This window comes from Centropristis striata, chromosome 7, assembly GCF_030273125.1.
Source record: "Centropristis striata isolate RG_2023a ecotype Rhode Island chromosome 7, C.striata_1.0, whole genome shotgun sequence".
Taxonomy (NCBI): Eukaryota; Metazoa; Chordata; class Actinopteri; order Perciformes; family Serranidae; genus Centropristis; species Centropristis striata.
Genome location: NC_081523.1, coordinates 14974165 through 14993320, shown reverse-complemented (window position 1 = coordinate 14993320; position 19156 = coordinate 14974165). Strand labels below are relative to the sequence as shown.

Here is a 19156-nt window from a genome sequence, read left to right as displayed (position 1 = left end):
GCTGTCAATCACATCCCCTCCTTCCTTTCAAGATAACAAGCAGAGTGGTTTTCACAACGAAAGCGGTGATGTTTCGGAGGCAAGTCAAACGGCTGTGAACTGATTGCCAAAGCACCACGGACGTGAGACAAGACTTTAGTTATTTTTTTTAGACCTTTATTGAATTTACCCATGTCGCTGTTAAGCTGTATAGACTTGGACGTTTTGAATGAACCCACCTCGTTATCATTCAGGACCATATGTTGAGAAAACCGAGTGGAGAAGAAGAAAAAAAAGAAACGACAGTTTCGGAGGCTGTCTGGATCCGGAGGACGAAGCGGCTATAGCTAATAGTAACACAGCTGTGGAGCCAAGAGGGATATTCACACTCCAAGTGACATCGCCAACAAATAGGACACGGAACAGAGGATAATCTGGCCGAGGATAACCTTGTCAATCTCCTGGCGTCGAGAAGAAGATAAGTTAGTTTGCTTGGTGCGAAGATAACACCTGACTACGGTGAATACTGTCATCTCAAAATAGAAACGAAACAAAACAAGCTTCCAGCTGCCGTCAAGGTAATGTTGTGATGGTATCTGTGTTGATAAGGAGCACTTGTTTAGTGTTGCTGGCTAACTGGCCTATTACACTTGGCAAAAATTGTGTCCAGCCACTAGAAAATGAAACCTCCACAAACCAGCCTTGAATCATTGTAATCTTTCTGAACATATTGCTGCCTCCACCACCATTTTACAGTAATTCGCTTTGGGGCTCCATTCTGACTCCACGGCTGAGAGATTATGGACTATTTTTGGGAATATAGGGAGCAAATAGCTTCCGCTATGTATTTTCTAGCTGCTGCCAGCTCCACTTTGAATGTCACAGCATCCTGCAGAACTAACATTCAAAGATCACAAGTGGCCATAAAGAGTATGTCCTCTCTGGCACAGCAAATTATATGGAAGTGGCACACATGTAATTAAGAGAAATTAAGGTTCAACACACGTGTATGTGGAAGGTCCAACAACTTGTAATCCATTTTTCTTACACATAAAATGAAGTTTGAAAAATTTAAGGCAATTGTGTTTTTCACACAATTTATTAGATTAAGATTAATTACTTTATTAATCCCACAATGGGGAAATTCAACCTCTGCATTTAACCCATCCTTTTTTACACACAAGTGAACACACCATGCAAGGAGCAGTGGGCACATTACTGCGCCCGGAGGGGGGGTTAGGTGCCTTGCTCAAGGGCACTTCAGTCCTTGACCTGTCAGTACTGGGATTCGAACCAGCGACTCTCCAGTTACAAGCCCGATTCCTAGGCCACGGACTGCCTGTTAGATGGGGAACATGTCTATATTCCCCGGGTCCCATGCTCCCTGGGTCCCATGCTCCCCGGGTCCCATGCTCCCCGGGTCCCATGTTCCCCGTGTCCCATGTTCCTCGGGTCCTATGTTCCCCTCTTTGTATGAGACTGGGGAACATAGGACCCTTTTCCCCTGCTTTTCCCAAAAAGGGTCCTATATTCCCTGGTCTGTTACTTTTTCCACCATTACTGCCAAATTCCATAGCAAATAGGCCTAACCCTAACCCTATTTATAAAGCCAAAAAATGAACTGCAAAGTAACCAGAAAGTAGCTGCTGCTTGAGCTAAGGTTCGCCATGCGACGGTAGGCCTGCCGGCCATGCTGAGAGTCTACCGTAAAGATTGATAGATTGCGGGGAACATAGGTCCCGGGTCCCCGTTAAATGCTAAGGAAGCAGTAAAGTTGCATTTCATGGGAGGGGAAAAAAGCAGGAACAAGCAAATAAATATCCCCAGTAAGTAACGTTTTATGTTCTGACTTTAGTTTCAGCAGACCTCATGTATTCAGACCTTTTCCACAGGTGGGGGGCACAGAAACAAAAAGCTGCTTTACCTCACTTGGTTTTGATCCTGAGAACACTCAGTAAACCAACGCCCAAGTAAATCAGAGTGAAGTGCAGACATTTGTAAAATAAGTTATCAAATCTGTTGTCAATCTGATAAGTGCAGAAATTAAGTGTTCGGGAATAAAGTGCTGCCGAGGGATGTGCTTTATTACTCAGTTTCTAAATTCACTGTTTAAAAAAAACAACGCTGCATTATAGATTAAGATGCTTTTCTGCAGCAGACCTGCAAAGCTTGCAGAGGCTACACTAAAATAAATTAGCAACATGCTGATGTATCCTGGCACAAAAAATAGCTGCTGCAGGCTGTTAGAGAATTGCATATTTGCATAGACTCCAGGATGTAATTGCAAAGATGTAATAGCAGGGTGTAACTTTGTACTTGGAGCAGCTTCATCGGAAATCCAATCCACTGCACATTGTCATAACCTGACAGTGATGTGTTTGGGCCTATTCAAAAGGGCATGTGTAGTAATGCAGAGTCAAATTACATCCTCATACAGGGCATTCCCGGAGGACATCTTGTCAGGTTGACCAGCTTCGGTGTCGCCAAAATGAGCTCTGCTGACATGTCTAGTGCTGCCTGGCCACTGCAAGTCAAAAGCACCTGGAATATCTAAAAGATAGCCTAAGGTAGGGGGGGGTCCAGGTGCAGGGTGAAACAAGAAAGCCTTTTAAGTCAATGCTGTCTGAGTGGTTGTGGAGCCTCAAGGCAGACAGAACAAACACTCAATCAGGGTCAGAAGAGCTATATCGTTTTTATAATCCTGGCTGAAGAGAGCTATGCATTCTGGAGAGGGGAATTGATAGTGTATAAAAAGAAAGGGCAGCAGCCTTGCTTTATCCCCCATTCCAGGAACACCCCCCTGCTTTTCCACTTAACAAAGACAACTGTTTATATTCTTGCAGAGAGCATCATTCAAGTGTTCTGTGACGGAACTTCCCTTGTGGTATTTTCCTTGTGATCAATCTGCAGGGGATGCAGAAGCAAATTAGTCTTTCAGTTCTTTGAGAGAGCCCAGATGCTCTTGTTTGATGAGATTATATGAGGTTTCTCTCTGATTCTTTGCTCTCAAAGGCAATTCTTTCTTCTACTCTACTGATGGAATGTACCTGATTCTATTTTCTCTTTCTCTTCGTCAGTGTTTTGAGGATGAACCACTTATCGCTCAGCGAGCTATGTTGCCTGTTCTGCTGTCCACCGTGCCCCAGCAAGATCGCCTCCAAGCTGGCCTTTCTGCCCCCAGAGCCCACCTACAGCCTCATGTCTGACGACAGCGGCAGCCGATGGACATTGCACCTGTCCGAACGCGCCGACTGGCAGTACACATCCCGCGAGAAGGACGCCATCGAGTGTTTCATGACACGCACGTCAAGAGGGAACCGCATTGCCTGCATGTTTGTCCGCTGCTCGCCCAGCGCCCGATACACTCTATTATTCTCCCATGGAAACGCAGTGGACTTGGGCCAGATGAGCAGCTTTTACATTGGCCTGGGTTCACGGATCAACTGCAACGTGTTCTCCTATGATTACTCGGGTTATGGGGCGAGTTCTGGCAAGCCATCAGAGAAGAACCTGTATGCTGATGTAGATGCTGCCTGGCAGGCACTCCGGTCACGGTAAGCAGAGGCGATGATGGATGGAGGGGAGATGGGAAACCTGTACACAGATGTTGGCTTAGCCTGTAGAGAAAGGATGCAGTGATTTATTAGTGGTAAAAAAAATTCACTGATTAACTGAAGGTGGCACAAGGTGGTTGCAAAATAAAACCTTCATGAACACATAAATCCATACCATCATTTTTAACATGCATGCAGTAAATGGTGCCACACAAGGCTGCTAGATTTTCTTCACTCACCAGTGAAAAACAACCAGTTATTGTGCTGCTATTGAATTGTTGGACGATTTTGGAATCCACCAGCCACAGTGACTGTTGAATAAAAAAAGTTAATTGCCAGCCCTGGTGCCACAACCCAGCTTTGGGGGAAAGGGATCTTAACATGCCTGTAAATACTGTAGGCAAAAACAAATTAACAATCTGCCTGTACAGTAGAGGTTGGCAATGTGACCAAAATGTTTTATCACAATATATTTTAATTAAAAAATGGTTCAAAATACCATATGATACTTCATCACAGTTAATTTTCTTTTATGTCAAGACTTTCAAAGGCTACAAACCAAAAATAACTACCTCATGAGATAAGATGTGAGTTAAAAAAATCAAGACCTACAATAGTAAAACTAAAATCCTTTCAACACAGAAGCTTTAATGTTCCTGAAAATAAGAATTTCGAGTGTTATAGTTTTAAAGGTTGACATTATGCCTCCTCCTCTATATTGACAGCTTCACTCCTCCATGTTTACTTGAATCACATTGCTTGCAGTCAGCTGGATTCACAAGATCACGAGACTGCACAGGAATAATAAGACCACGCAAGAATAATTACCGTAGTGAAAATGCCAAATCTCTACTGGTGGAAACATTTCTACCATTGCATGGTATATAAAGTCATACCGCCCAGCCTTACTTGCTTGAGTAGATCTTTTTCATTTTTCCATTTTACACATCCCAAGCTGTGAGGAAAGAGTCATATTAATAGCAACTCTCTGTTAATGTCATCCTCCTGACAGCTTTGCATCAGTAGTGAGAAATAATGTTGTGAATAACAACAATATGCTGTGAATGTCAGTTTACAGTTATGGAGAAGCTGAAGTAGTAAATAAAAGGGGACTACTGAAATAAATGTAAAGTAAAACCTGAAGAAACCCTGCTGTAAAAGATTGATATCTAAAATCACAGAGACATGAAGAGATATTAAAAAAAAAGAGTTGGGAAAAGTGAGATAGGAAGATAAAGTCCACAGAAGGAGCTGGGAGGTGGAGGCATGATTAGATTGGACCTGATAAAATCAGGGGTGGAGATGCTGAGGAATGGTTGACATGATGTTCTCGTAGGCGGTAATAAGGAGCGTGTTTTCTATGATTATGCTGGCCACCCATATGTAGGTGTGAGTGGGTGCTCTGCTGCATCTTTTTGCTCGGTAGGCTATGAATAGATAGATATTTATTGGCCAATGTTCGACTTCTACTGATTTTCCTTCTGATGAAACTTTACTTATTTACTTCTCGTTGATGATATCTGCCCCAACATGCATCTCAGCTTTTTTGTGATAGTGACACTAGCAAGACCCCTGGGTTTTCACAGCAAATTGTCTTGAGGAATTTGGTGTCAATTCCTGCTCTATTACAGTCCATTAATTAGTGTCATTAAATAGACACAAGCACATTTAGTAAGCAAGTCTTGGAAAACATTAAGTCTCTTCTCATTTTCTTTTCACGATGAACAAATCTTTTAAAAAATGTTAATAAAATAACGACAAAAAACACACCGAATATGGATAGATATTGCTTGAACTCTGAATATTTGACATCTTTCCAAAATATTTGCTGCAAGCACAGACTCTTCTCCTAGCTTCACTCCCTTCCCCCAAACCTCTCCACCTGAGCAATGTTTATCAGTCTGTCTGGTTAACCCGGCGTCCCTCACTTCCTTCCAGGCACGTTTTAACCCGCTCGTCATCTCCTCCTTTTGTCCTTTTAAAACAGCAAAGGCAGAAACAGGACAGCCTCTGTGTTGGTGTCCCAACATTCGATACATTTCTATAGAGCTAAAAAAGCTTTATATGATGGCTAATACAACAAGAAAGCCCACTGCCACTCACCTGTTCTGACAGAGAACAGGATGTGGAGGAGGAGTGTACAGTGTTTATCTGAGTGCGAGGGAAAGTAATGTGTCCATCATATTTGTGCATTTTTTTGTTTACATGTATAAGGGGTAAATAAAAGTTCATCTAGCCTGTTTTTTTTTATACTTCCTGCTGGAAGACAAACAAATGACTAAGAGAGGAGATGGGGAACGATGGGCTTGGGAAAAGTAAAGGCAGGAAGAGAAGAGCCAAAGTAATGTAAATCAACCACGAAGAGAAAACCTTTTTGTGGAGTGCCACTTCCGTGTCAGTGCCCACTGTATGTGGGTGTATGTTCTTTCTGTGGGCGATGAAGGTGTTGGCACTGCAGAGATTTCATAGTGCAGATGGGTAACAGTGGTAGGGCCTCTGGCAACAAAATGTTAGTTTCTTATATACTGACATTTTCTATTTTTCTTTGAATCTCAGCCAGCACTTCATTTATATTTTTAACAATCCGGCTTTTCACTAAATATCCTCACTGGTCTTGTGTAAATAAGGAGTTTTTTTTTAAATAAGGAAGTGGGCAAGTTAAACAGGAAACTCTTGATCATAAAGGTTGTGCATACAGGAAATTGGCCACTGCTGTGGAGAAGAACCTGCTTTTCTGGTGGCCAGACACTCAAAGTTTTCTGTCACTTGTTTTCAACTAAGCATGCTTCATTGCCTTGAATGCCCCGCAAACAGTTTTAGCAAAGCTTTAATCACAATGTCGAATGTGACAGAAAAGAGATGAAGGCATAAGAAAGGGCTTCCAGACAGTCTGGTGCAGTGAATAGAAAAAAGAAGGAAGAACCGTTTCAGACTGTTTGAAAGAGAAAGGACTGCTTAAAGTCTGCTGTGTTGTTTCTGCTTTTTCATTTTTTTCCCTTCTTATTTTGTAGCTTACTTATTTATTTTTGTGATACGCCAAGGAGTCTCCTACCCCCACACATAGTCGTGACCAGCGCTGAAATTTGCTTTGAAATTTCATTTAATCTGAGCGAGGCAGAGCAGACGCTTCAAATAATATCAAATTATGTGGTGACTTGTGTGTGTAGCAGCAGGTGGTAACAGCAATTTTTGACATCAATGGAAAACCTGTTGGCTTTTATTTTCATGCGAGCTCAGTTATACAGTTTAGATAAAAATTTGCATGGCATATCTTCTGTGTCTGTCTTTTACACACTGTGTGGCCTGGGCTCTGTCTTCACTGTCTGTAGCGATGCATGACGTTTAAATATTTTACCAATAACTGATCATTTCTATGATCCATTTTATAGTTGAACACCACATATACTTTCCACTGGTGAAGTTATTTCTATGGAGTCGTTCATATTGTAACTGTAATTGGGGCTAAAAATATTATTTTTATATTTTTTTCTCATATTCTTCTATTAAGATGTAAAACAACCCAACAACAGCAGTATTTACGTAAATTGGATGAGGCTTTACATTCTAATACATCCTTGCAATTTATTATACATGCATACATACATACACACACACACACACACACACGTGTATATATATGAAATAAACTTTAGCAGATTGGGATGATTTCAGCCATATCGTTTGGCACAATATTAACTGGAAAAAGTCACGTTTGTTCTTTTACAGCCCGACAATCATATTCAGAACCATATTGACACCACCTTATTTGTCTAGGCCAACTGAATTTTATAAGGTGCGCTGGCTATTTGCGTACCAGTGTTACTGGTTTTAAAAGCTGATGAAACCATTTCTATACATGTTGAACAGCTGTTTTCTAAAAGAGGCAGTGCAGGTATTGACTCAACATCAGTCTCATGCAATTTATGTAACATGTGGTTTCGTAGGTTATTCAGGGAAGAAGGCGCTCTCAAAGAAGTTTACAGGAACGAGGAAACAACTTCAAAGATTAAAAACCTTCTCTGGCGTGCTTACTGTAACACTCTCAAAAGCTGTTGCAAAGTTGCAAGTCTGAATGCCAGCTTGTCATGACATCTCCTTTGGGTATTCCCAATTTCTGCTCATGCCACAGCAAGAGAGCTTAAAAATTTCTATCAGAGCAATAATGTATAGCGATCTTATTTGTATGTGATGGAAAAATGCAGATGCCACTTTTCACACAAAGATAAGAAGAAGGCTTCATTTTAGAATATACCTTTAAAGAAATCTAAACAATTGGAAACTTGTAAACGCTACATAATGGACTGACAGACTGTAGAAGGGTTAAAATAGCACAACAACATTATGTAATACGTTATGTGGCTTCTTGCACAGTGCAGTTGTCATGATAGGGTTGGACACAAAGACATCCAGTTTGTGAAGTATACTCTGTTTACTTTTTTATAACCAAAAGTCATCAATTGCAGTAAGCCCATAGGTTATGGAGACTATTCTGCATTTTTTTTGGCTTGACCAAATGACAAGTCCCAATGCAAAATTTGTGGTTGGGATAACTGATGACTGGCGACAGTAGCCCCTAGTCTTTTCCTTTTATTGACATGTTAGTGTCACTCTCACTGTCTGTGGGAGCTGTCAGGATGGCTTCACACTTCTTGTGATACACCACTAAGGCCTTCAAACCTCTGGCTTTATATCGGCTCAACAGGCACTCCAGTTTAACATTAATACTTTGTTATAACGTTTCCATTTTCTTACACAAAAATAATTAATTCACAGCAGTTAGACGTCAGCCCAAAATCAATGTTCAAGTTCAAAGAAGTTTATTGTCAAATGCACAGTAGAAAACTGGTTTCCCTATACAATGAAATTATTTCATCGCTGTCCATAATGAATGCCAAACAATAAGAAATATAGAATAAGTAAAAATAACATTACAAATTAATTCTAAAAGGCAGCACAGTACAAATGTAAACTATACATGCATACATTAAGAGCAAAGTAGTTTGTGCAAGGTAGCGTGCAACTGTGCAAACTAAAGAAAAATGTAAACAGTCAGTACAGTTTAATGAGGGTAGATCATGATTATAGAAGCCTGTCAGCTGTTTAGGAGTCTGATGGGAAAGAGAGTTATTTATTCTGGAAGTCGTAGTAGTAATCAAATTCCAAAAACGTTGGTATGCTGCATAAATGTGACTAAAAACCAATTCAGAATAATTCGATAGCTGCAAATCTTGGAATCAGGGTTATAATGCACATTTTCCCTTTTACCTGTAGTGCTATTTATCTGCCTAGATCGTTGTGGTTGGAGCTGTATTGGTAGTAGTGATATCTGCCTTCTCTCGAGTATAATGGAAATAGATGGCGCTTGGCTTGTGGTGCTCAATGCGGCAAAAAAAAAAAAAAATGTTTTTGAAAAACTCAACAGCAATGTCTCTTTCCAGAAGTCATGACTCAAGATGATCAACAGACCTTGTTGTGATTATGTCACAATGGAACTATTTTCTTTCTACTATAATTGCCACGTGAAACTGCTCACAAAAAAGTCTGTGGATTGTCTTTAGTAACTGAGTGCTGGAAAGAGACATTTTCAAATGTACTTTTTGGCGCTTTGAGCACCACAAGTGCCAGATTTCGAGTTTCAGATGCCAGTTTCGTTGTATTCGAGTAAAGGCAGACCTCTCTCTATGGCCAATAACTCCAACACTCTGTTACTCACAACAAAACAACAACAACAACATTGATAAATACGCTACAGGTAAGAAGAAAAACATGCATTTGTGATTTTTGGGTGAGCTGTCCCTTTTTTCTAAAGGATTTTTCAAAACTACTCAGAGCTAATTGCTCACTAATCACTAGAATTAAAATGTGGGATGTCAAGTCTTATTCAAGGGCACAAATTACAAGTTAAGAGGGATTTATTGAGAAAATGTGAAGGAAAAATTTTGCACAATTTAAAAAATATAGTTTAGGCCTTCTGTTTTTTTCTAGAGAAACTTAAAACCTTCATGTTAATAAGTCCCCCAGTATCATGTATTATCTGCCTTTTTCGGCTCCGCTGTCTGTGTCTGCTGGTTTGAGGGCTGTGCCAGATCCATAATTGACGATCTGTGATAGAAAGAGTGTACAACCCAGCCTTTTGACCCTGCCAAGCATGAATCAACTAGATTGTGTTTATCACATCAAAAGGCTTCTCTGCATGGCCTCACATTAGTCGGCTGCCTACATCCCTCGTGTCTGTCTCTCATGGTAGATCAGACGCACAGCCTGAAGAGGAGAGCGCCTCTCACATCTCTCTCACTGTCTCTGCCTGTTGGACTGTGTCTTCTTCTTCTGATTGACATTTTGAACACACTAGATTCTGTCTCTTCCTTTTTTCTTTCCTTTTTTTGTTCTGCTTATGTTTTGACTTTCTGGGCCATCCAGTCTTTTTCTCCGTGTGATTCAGCAGTCAGCAAATTCCCCTTCTCTTGAGTGGTGACACACTTGTGTAGGCTGCTTTTGCTTTACTCCACGGTCATATGACACAGAGCAGCCACCCGTCACTTTGCTAACAGTCGAACAGCAGCTGCTCAGCCAGGCACACAACATACTTACCTCCTGTGCTCTTTTGTTCAGCCACGGTGGATGAGACACTCCCTTCACCTGAGCAGGGAGTGGATCAGGTGATTTGGCAATTGTGTGAGTCAGCATGTTTACATAATCACGCAGCCTCCATTCTCATAGCAACGATTATAAATCCTAATAGAAAAATGAGTCAGGTGTACTATTTGCTCTTCTTCATTAGAAGAAATCGAGCTTGAGGATTGGTGGTTTATTGACTTAATTGTGACCAAGCTCATGAAAGCCGTCAGACCACTTCTTCTCTTTGACTTAGTGTGTATGTGTATGTTTTCCACTACAGAACGCCACTGTATCATTTTCTTTTAGCTCTGACATGGAGGCGCGCCAGCAGTCAATCCTGCTAGTCTAATATTGAGCGGTAGCCTAGCAACCCCTTTTCCAATGAGCTTTCAGGCGGAGGTCTTGCCACACTAGGGCCAATAAAAACAAACCAGAAAAACTCACTTCCTGATCAATCATCATATTGATCCAGAATAAAACGCTGTCCGTCTTCTCAGGCATTCAGTAGTGGGGAGAAATTCTCATTGGACACAGAAAGGCAGCCCATCATGTCTAGGCGTTGTTTGCTTTACTTGAAATATCAGTGGCGGTTAGACCGATGGGGCCAAAGGTGGACAAAGGCTGCTGTGTCTGTTGGGTGGAGGGCGATCGCTCACCTGACAACAACAGGAACAGAGCTTAGAGATGGTTCCTGCTGATTATATGCTTGCTATCCTTGCATCTTAAATGCACAATATGTAATTTTCTGTCACTCCAAACAATAACAAAGGTGGAGTTAAGCTTGGAAACAAGGGAGTTGTAGTCCTCACCACCAATTACGATTCCTTGAGTGTCCATCATTTAGTAGGGTTTTTTTTATCGGCAGCCGAATCATCCACAGCGGCCTTCTCTTCTCCAAAACCAATGGACCCGGAGATTAAAACCAGTAAAAATTGTGAATAAAAAATTAGTGTTTTCCTGACACAGTTTGGTGGACAAAGGATGTCACAGATGGGCTCCGAGCTGAGCTGCTGCTAATATTTGCTCAGCTTGTTTCTCTGGTAACTTAAGATCCAGATGTCAAAATACTCCATTTGGTTCAAATATATAGGTTAAAATCATAAAAATTTTGCTTATAACTGGATAAAAAGTCAATTTATGACATCTTCGGGCAGACGACCACATTGCTGAGGAATGAGCAAAGAGGATATAACACCATTGACAGTCAACCAAGTAAAATAAAACATTACCTTGATTCAAATTACAGATTTCTCTTGACTGAAAATTGCTGGAAACTTTTGGGATAATGCAAGTACATAACTACACAATATATGACATAGGTCTTTGTTTTTCAGACATTTTGATGTGGGAAAAGTTCCATATTATTCCTTTTTAATATTTTTAAATCATGCTCACTGTTTTTGAAAGTTTTATTTAAAAAATAGATTATTTTAATGTGTGGACATTGAGATGTCGGCATGTATTTTTTATAATCTGAATACAATGGAAAGACATGAGTAAAAAGGTGCTGAGCATAACAAGAGATCATTGGCTTCAGTGCAGGATCCCCCTGCTGTAATGCAGATGGTACTCTAATCTGTTAAAAATGCCTGTACATATGTTCAGGATATCCTAAAATATCTATTAGTCATAGTGACTGCTGTGGGATGAGAACATTTTTGGTCTTCAGAGGTGGGCAGCCAAGAGGGAGCGAGACAGAATAGGGGAACGCGACTCGGGAGGATGTGATGCATAATAGATCGGATTTGTGTCAGGGGACTAAATTGATGAAGGTCTGGGGGAGGGGCGTAACCATGGAGCATGGCTGGCAATGGCTTGGTGAGGTCTATTCAAGCTGAAATGCAATGGAGTAAATTGCAGGCTTGTGTGCCGGTCCTGGGGGGGTTGTATCTTGTGTTGAAACGCTGCTGTGACAGGCTTTGACCAGCCCAGTTCCACACAAGTGCAGCTGCAGATCTGCACTGCGATTGTCCTCCTCTTTCCTGAATGTGTGAGCAGGAGCCACATCAGTCCACCTAACAGTGCCAAGAAAACAGGATGGGTTAGAGGTTAGACTGACCTTGTTGTAGGCGGATGGTCACAGATGCCTTGCATTATTCATTGTGTTTATATGTGTGTATTTGAGCAAAACACTCCTGTATACACAATGTTTGTTATGCGTAAGGATGTAATTAAAGCATGCAGTGTTAGGTTTGGGGAAAGCCTTGCTGCAGTATTCCATATCCCTTCACCTGATGACTAAGCAGTCAAATGGTTTCAATTTACACTCTCTGTATTGACACTGCACAAGCTTTATATTGTAGAGACATCCCTGTGGTGAGTGTTTTGTGCATTAGGATTGGCCAGCTTTAGTGGCCTGATATGGCAAAGAACATTGACTAGATAAGCATAAACAAAACAAGATAAGCATAAGTAATGCTTGATAACAGCTAAAGGTCTACTTAAGGTCCACCTGATAAAGCTGTTCATAACAGTAAACAAATAACAGACTGTTGTGACAGGAAAGTTAAATCTTTAACTTTTTTTGAACAGGTCACTCCCTACGGATAGCCGTGGACTCTTCAGCATGACGGTGGAGTTATGAGGCCTAATTAAAAGCACTTATTCAAAATTTCTTATGATCGGATGCTTCCTTTGAACAGTGACAGAAGTAAGAAACCAAACCACTCCCTTGTTCCAAGCCAGTTACTTAAATCATTCCTGGGAGGATTATTATTGAACATCTAATCCTAAATCAAAAGAGTGGCGGTCATTGCTTGACATCTTCTATTACTTGTCTTCGTTTCATGATAGACTTCCCTGCCTCTGAAGGAGAAGGGCGGGTTTGATTTTTACAGAAGCCTCTCGCCCTCAAGTTCTGTTGCTCTGTCAATTTTTTTTTCTTCTTTCCAGTATTGATGTTGTTGTCAAATTAACACTGGAATCTAGCTTGTGTGCTCCTCATTGAGAGTGAAGGTCATTGTTTTTTTGTTTTGACAACAAGTCATTAGGCTTGCACTGAACTAGTAGGGTATAAAAGCATGATGGCGTTAATACTGCAAATGTGAAACAAAGCTGTGCCAGGGCAGTGACCTTTTTGATACACATTGTAAAAAGATTTTGGCCTCTTCCTCAGTGTCCCTCACCTTTCTTAAACCGCTACATTATGTTGTATAATGGAGATAAACTTTCAGACTATGAATTGTGAATATTGTCGTCCGCCAACCTTGAGAGTTAATGAGGCTGTTAACGCCACAGCACCCAACAGTCTACAGTAACACTTTCCCAAGCCGTGCCAGTATTTTCACCCCTATTTATACTCTGAAGGCCAGCTGACACACCAATGATAAACCGGTCATATATTCCTGCTAATGACTACACATTTACATGTTCTGTCTGAAGTTAAAGTTGCAGTATGCAGGGGAAAAAATATAGCGCCAGAATTTGAAAATACAGCACTTCCTCCTTCCTTATCTGGTGTGAAACCCCTCCCACCAGATGTGTCAAGGCATATGCATGCACTTCATACAGTAACATTCACTCACTGTGAGCTAGTAGTGTGCATTTGGCTACAGTTGGCAGAAGAGTAAGCTATTAGCAAGATTTTTTGCCATTGAATCAAGCTTTTGCCATCTGAAGAGACATGCACGCACATCTGCATTTGTGGAACAGTCAAAAGAAATGCGCTCTGTCTGAAATGAGCCAAAGATTCATGTCTTGATCTTGTCCAAACCCTGAAAATGGAGCCTAAAGGAGATGAAGAAATCTAGTTTTCTCCCAGACCACTTAAAATTACAATATGATGAAAGGTTGTTATGGAATTTTTGCCCAATGACGCAAAAAAACAAAGCTGCCTACTGCAGCTTTAAGCCTAATACCCCTTTGTAGCAGTAGGGGTTGTGTTAGACTTGTGTTTGTGGATTTCCTAATTATAATAATCCATCACAGCAGTGTGGAGTGCTGTCAGACTTTGGTGTTGATGTATTGTTCATCACTGTGTATTATAGGACTGCAGTGGCAGAGGCTGTACTGTTAAGCCTGTAATGTTAGTGTTCCTAATTTTAATAATAGAGTAGAGTGGTGATTTTGTCAGGCTGGTTGTAGCTGTGTACTATGCAGTGCAGTAGCACAGACACTGATGCAGTGTTCTCACACTCGGTTCAGGTTGTCAGCTGACTGCCGGCTTGCTAGAGTGGGTCACATAATCAGCTGTGGAATGTCTTCTCTTCCGTGTTTTTTTTCTCCCTTACCCTCAATACAGTATCGGTGTCTTTTTTTTTTTTTTTTCTTGCTCCCTTGCTTGTTTTGCTCTTATTCCCCCTCCTTCCTTTTGAATCACGAGACTACACTGATGGTCCACTCTGTTCAGCTGCTTTGAAAAACAGTAGACAGTCACTGAACCATGGCTGTTTCCCATCTTTGTGTGCTTGTTTTAGGAGGCCGTATAATCACTGAGTCACTGTGGCATGACGCTTCAGCCGATAATAGAGTATGAGTAAGTCTCAGTTAGCACACAGGTGTGTGTGTTTGCTTGTCGAGCAGCATGTGGGGGGAAATGAGGGAACGATGGGAGTCTAATTGGCAGTGTGGGTGTATTTTGCTACGTGATTGCGTATCAAGATTTACAAAAAGTAGCCCCTTTTAACTTGAAAAGCACTTCAACCAAGTGGTGGATTACAAAATACAACATTTGCTGTTTCTATTTTGCCAGCCATGCTGCTTTTTCTAATTAACAAAAGGCCAAACTGGCTGCCTGCCACACCTAGTAAAGCCCACAAGCTTTACCCAAATATGTCTACCGCTATATCTATGGCTACTGGTCGTGTTAATATCCTGTTCATGATAAATGAAAGCGTGATATTCAGATAATCTGTGTCCTTCTTGTAGGTATGGCATCCGGCCAGAGAACGTGATCGTGTACGGCCAGAGCATTGGCACCGTGCCCTCTGTGGACCTGGCTTCTCGCTATGAGAGCGCTGCAGTCATCCTCCACTCCCCGCTCACCTCTGGCATGAGAGTGGCCTTCCCTGACACCAAGAAGACCTACTGCTTTGACGCCTTCCCAAAGTGAGTGCACTGCAAGGGACAGATGGCATGTGTGAAAGCCAAGCTAAATGTATCACAAAATATCCACGGAAAGGCACACACACCCTGCCTGCACAGATATTAAAATAACAACAGTATTGTATGAATGAATCTGCAAAAGGAAAACACACATTGCTTACAAACACGAACCTATATGTTTAAATGTGTCAAATCAATAGAGTGAGTGTTCTTAATGAGTCACAGCATTTAGAAAATATTCTCAATAGCTCCCTCTGGTGGCCAGTTTGCAAACTATCTCTGCCTCAGTTACTTTTTGTCTGATTTCTTTTCCCTCATTTATTTAAAAAGAAATGTAATTGCTTGATTACTTTTATTCTTCATCTGCGTTTTACATCCCTGCCTAACTCTGTTTTCTTATTTTCTCACTCCAAAGCATCGACAAGATTTCAAAGGTAACGTCACCGGTACTGGTGATCCACGGCACGGAGGATGAGGTCATCGACTTCTCCCACGGCCTGGCGCTGTATGAACGCTGCCAGCGCCCCGTGGAGCCGCTCTGGGTGGAGGGGGCTGGACACAATGACGTGGAGCTATACGGACAATACCTGGAGAGACTTAAACAGTTTGTCGCACATGAGCTAGTCAACTTGTAGAAGAGCTATATAAGAATAAAAGAGTGGAGAGGGAAGAAGAGAAGAAAGCAGTGGTTTTCATGAGCGGTTGGATGATGGAGAAGGGGTACAACTTTTCCTTTTTTCTGTGAAGTGATGCAGGTAGAAGTGGTGTTTCTCTGTGTAGTACTGAAGTTTCGGTGGCAGTCTCCTCTCATAATCGAGCACCTCTCCCCCCTTGGAGCTCCAGTTCGGCCAGCCATGTCAGTACTGTCCACTCCACGTGCTGCAGCTGTGAACTTCCAAGTACCCATCATTTTGTTTTGCTTTTAGATTTTCTTTTAATTACGTTGAAAATTGCACATCGTGTAAAAGTGTGAATGAAAGAGGAAGCAGACGCGTGCACAGACAACATACCATGTGTACATGCAGCATATGAGAGAGTGTGTGAGAGCTTGTGTGTCACGTTTTTGCTGCCTTTTAAGGAGAACATGGTCCACTGTTAACGGAGAGATTCATGAGGCTTTTGAGAAAAAGCCTCACTGCAAACTGGACTCGACCAGAAGTGGACCAGACTCTCCCTTATCCAACTGAAATCCATCTGACTTCGAGGTCAGGTTCAGTCCTACACTCAGCAATCACCATTACTTTTTTTGACTACTGTTTATTATATTTTTTTATATTATACATGATATTTGCACGTTATCAGCTGTCGCTGAAGAACAGTACAAGACAAACTGACTTTATCTAGCTGTGCCAGTGTTGCCAAATGTTTAGTATAATATATAGCAGAGTTGGATACACAAATAACTTTGTACTCTGTGCAAAATACATCTAGAAATATCTCCAAAGCTCTGTAAGCTGTATTCAGTCTCTACTTCTCTGTTTAGTCTTAAAATGGTACAGTTTGATGTTACAATCTATAAGAATATGATGCAAGATGGGGCTGGATATCATTGACCATTATAGTGCTGGTTATTTCCTCTCATCTTTTGAGAATATTTCCTATGGAGATAGATTGGTCTCATTATTTTCTTTCACAGGTGGAAAATCCCTGTGTGAAGTGTAAATATAAAACTCCTTCCACAAATAGAAAAAAGATTGTAAAACGTTTTTAATGGATCTGCAAATGCAAAAATATATTCCACAAATGGGGGAAGAAAACCCGGATTAAATTACAATAATTTAAAAAATAAATGAAAAGCATTTGCAAATCCAATTATTTGTTTGTGACCCAAAGGCATTAGGGGATTTTGTTTCCACGCTTGCAGATTTGCATTTCAAACACACAAAATAAACAAAAATGCCTGTTTGAAACCAGTAAATGTTCAGAAGCACGGATGCTTTTCATCTATTTGTAAATTTATTTAATGATTGTGGATATGCAGATCCGTTTTAAATGTGCAAAATATTTTTGTGGGTTTACAAATCCTTTTTTTGTGTGTTTGTGGAAGGTGTTTTACATTAACAGATTACAAATTTACACACAGATTGTCAATCTGTTTACACTGATAATATTGGCACAAATCTATCTCCAAAGTTTCTACCAGTTCTTACTTCAAGATAAACTCAGAAGTATTGCTGCTGTTAGATCTGTATCACTTTGAACTGGATGTTTTCAGAAGATTAAAAGGCTGGACAAAATATCTGACCCCTCTTTGGAAATAAGTATTTGCCTTGATATAGTAACTATTATGAAACCCAGTGTTGACAGATTTTTTTCCTGTCTTTGGGTCTGAAGATATCAAGTTAAATATATATGTAGTTGTTATTATTAGAAATCTCTCTTATGTACCTGAATCAGATCTTTATAGATGTCTTTTTTTTATATCGATAGAAAATTATGTTAACTACTGTGACAGCAGCTAACGGTCTGTGCTCTGATATAGACTTAATACCACTAATGCCAATCAGGACTGAATGGTGAACATTATTAACACAGCTGGTGTCACTTCAGTTCAGGAAATTGTTTAAAAGTGAAAATGTTATGTATTTTTTAAAGTTATCGAGAAGCATTCACATCAGTACATTTGAGCTTAAAAAATGAATGGACGATGGGTTATGACAGCATAAGTGGCTCGGCATTAAAGGCCTCTATCATAGACAGAATGTTTTGTTTTTGTCTTAACGTTATATTTTTGTCTGCATGGTATTTCTGGATCCATTGTCGTCTGTTGATTTGCCCTTTTAATGCTGAGTGGGACAAAACATTAGCGAGCTGATGGCTCGATGAAGGCCCTGTCAGAGCCCTCAAAAGCAAATGTCAATGTGCTACTGCATGCCATGAATGGCTAGTTTCTCTTCATGTTTTTGGCCTGTATAACAAACTCAGAGTTGCATAAGAAATCTCAATAAATTGTTTTCTTATGGGTATATCTAATACCTGCATTACACTTGAACCTGTGTTCACAAAAGGGGTCAAATAGTGTTAAGTGACAATTAACCAATAAGCAAAAGGGTGCTACTGTAAACCTTCAGGTCTGATTACTTACAGTTGTAGAGAAAGCAAAGATGGCTTGATGTTTGTCACATTAACCAAGATCCACATCAGGGTTGGTAACTGTTCTTTGTCAGGTGATGGTCTGTTGTTAAGAAAGTTACTTTTTTTTTCACAACTCATTTGTCTTACAAACACGGTTATGCTTTTTTTTTATTTTCACTTTGTAAATAATATTTGTACTGGACATGCCATTTTTTTCTTTTTTCTTTTACAAGCTTTTGTCATCTCTCAACTGTCTTTCTTCTCTAACTCTTGATATGACAACTATTAGACCAAGGTAGATGACCTTTGTACCGGTCACTTTGACTAATGTCATCTCTGATTTGATTAGATTAATTTTGTATAGCATATTTCAATACAGAAGGAACTTATATGTAATAACAATATTAATGAAGTAATTCTAACATGGATAGAGCAAATAAAATGGTCTTTGAGAAGCAACCAAATGTGTGACTAAAGTGTTGATTTTTTGGGGGGGTGGGGTACTTTGTTTCTTAACCCTCCTGTTATGTTCCTTTCTAAGGAACAGCAATATTGTTCATGGGTCAATTTTATGTTGGTCTATATTTCATTAATAACTCAATTACTAACCATTTTAATCAATATTTAGTGCAATCGTTTTCTTTACCTCTCAGATCATGGTTCAATGAGGATAATTCACTCGTTTTTCATAAAAAATGCATGTTAAAACATGTATGTTAAATCTTTTTCATGTACACTGGAAAGGCATACATATAAAATTCAATGCTTTACCATGGTGTTGTGTTGTAAAAAAAATGTGTGCAATTGTACCTACCAGGCATTAAAATTAACAAGAAATTGAAATACATATATATATATATATATATATATATATATATATATATATA

At 40.2% G+C, this 19156-nt stretch overlaps 1 protein-coding gene across 1 annotated transcript; it reads left to right on the top strand.

The window, feature by feature from the left end:
• Positions 1-31: 31 nt before the first annotated feature.
• On the top strand, positions 32-17976 carry abhd17b (abhydrolase domain containing 17B, depalmitoylase). Its single transcript, XM_059337174.1, has 4 exons — positions 32-557; positions 3057-3533; positions 15018-15197; positions 15610-17976. The coding sequence occupies exons 2-4, from the start codon at positions 3067-3069 to the stop codon at positions 15827-15829; spliced, it is 867 nt and encodes a 288-aa protein (XP_059193157.1). The 5' UTR covers positions 32-557; positions 3057-3066; the 3' UTR covers positions 15830-17976.
• Positions 17977-19156: the final 1180 nt, after the last annotated feature.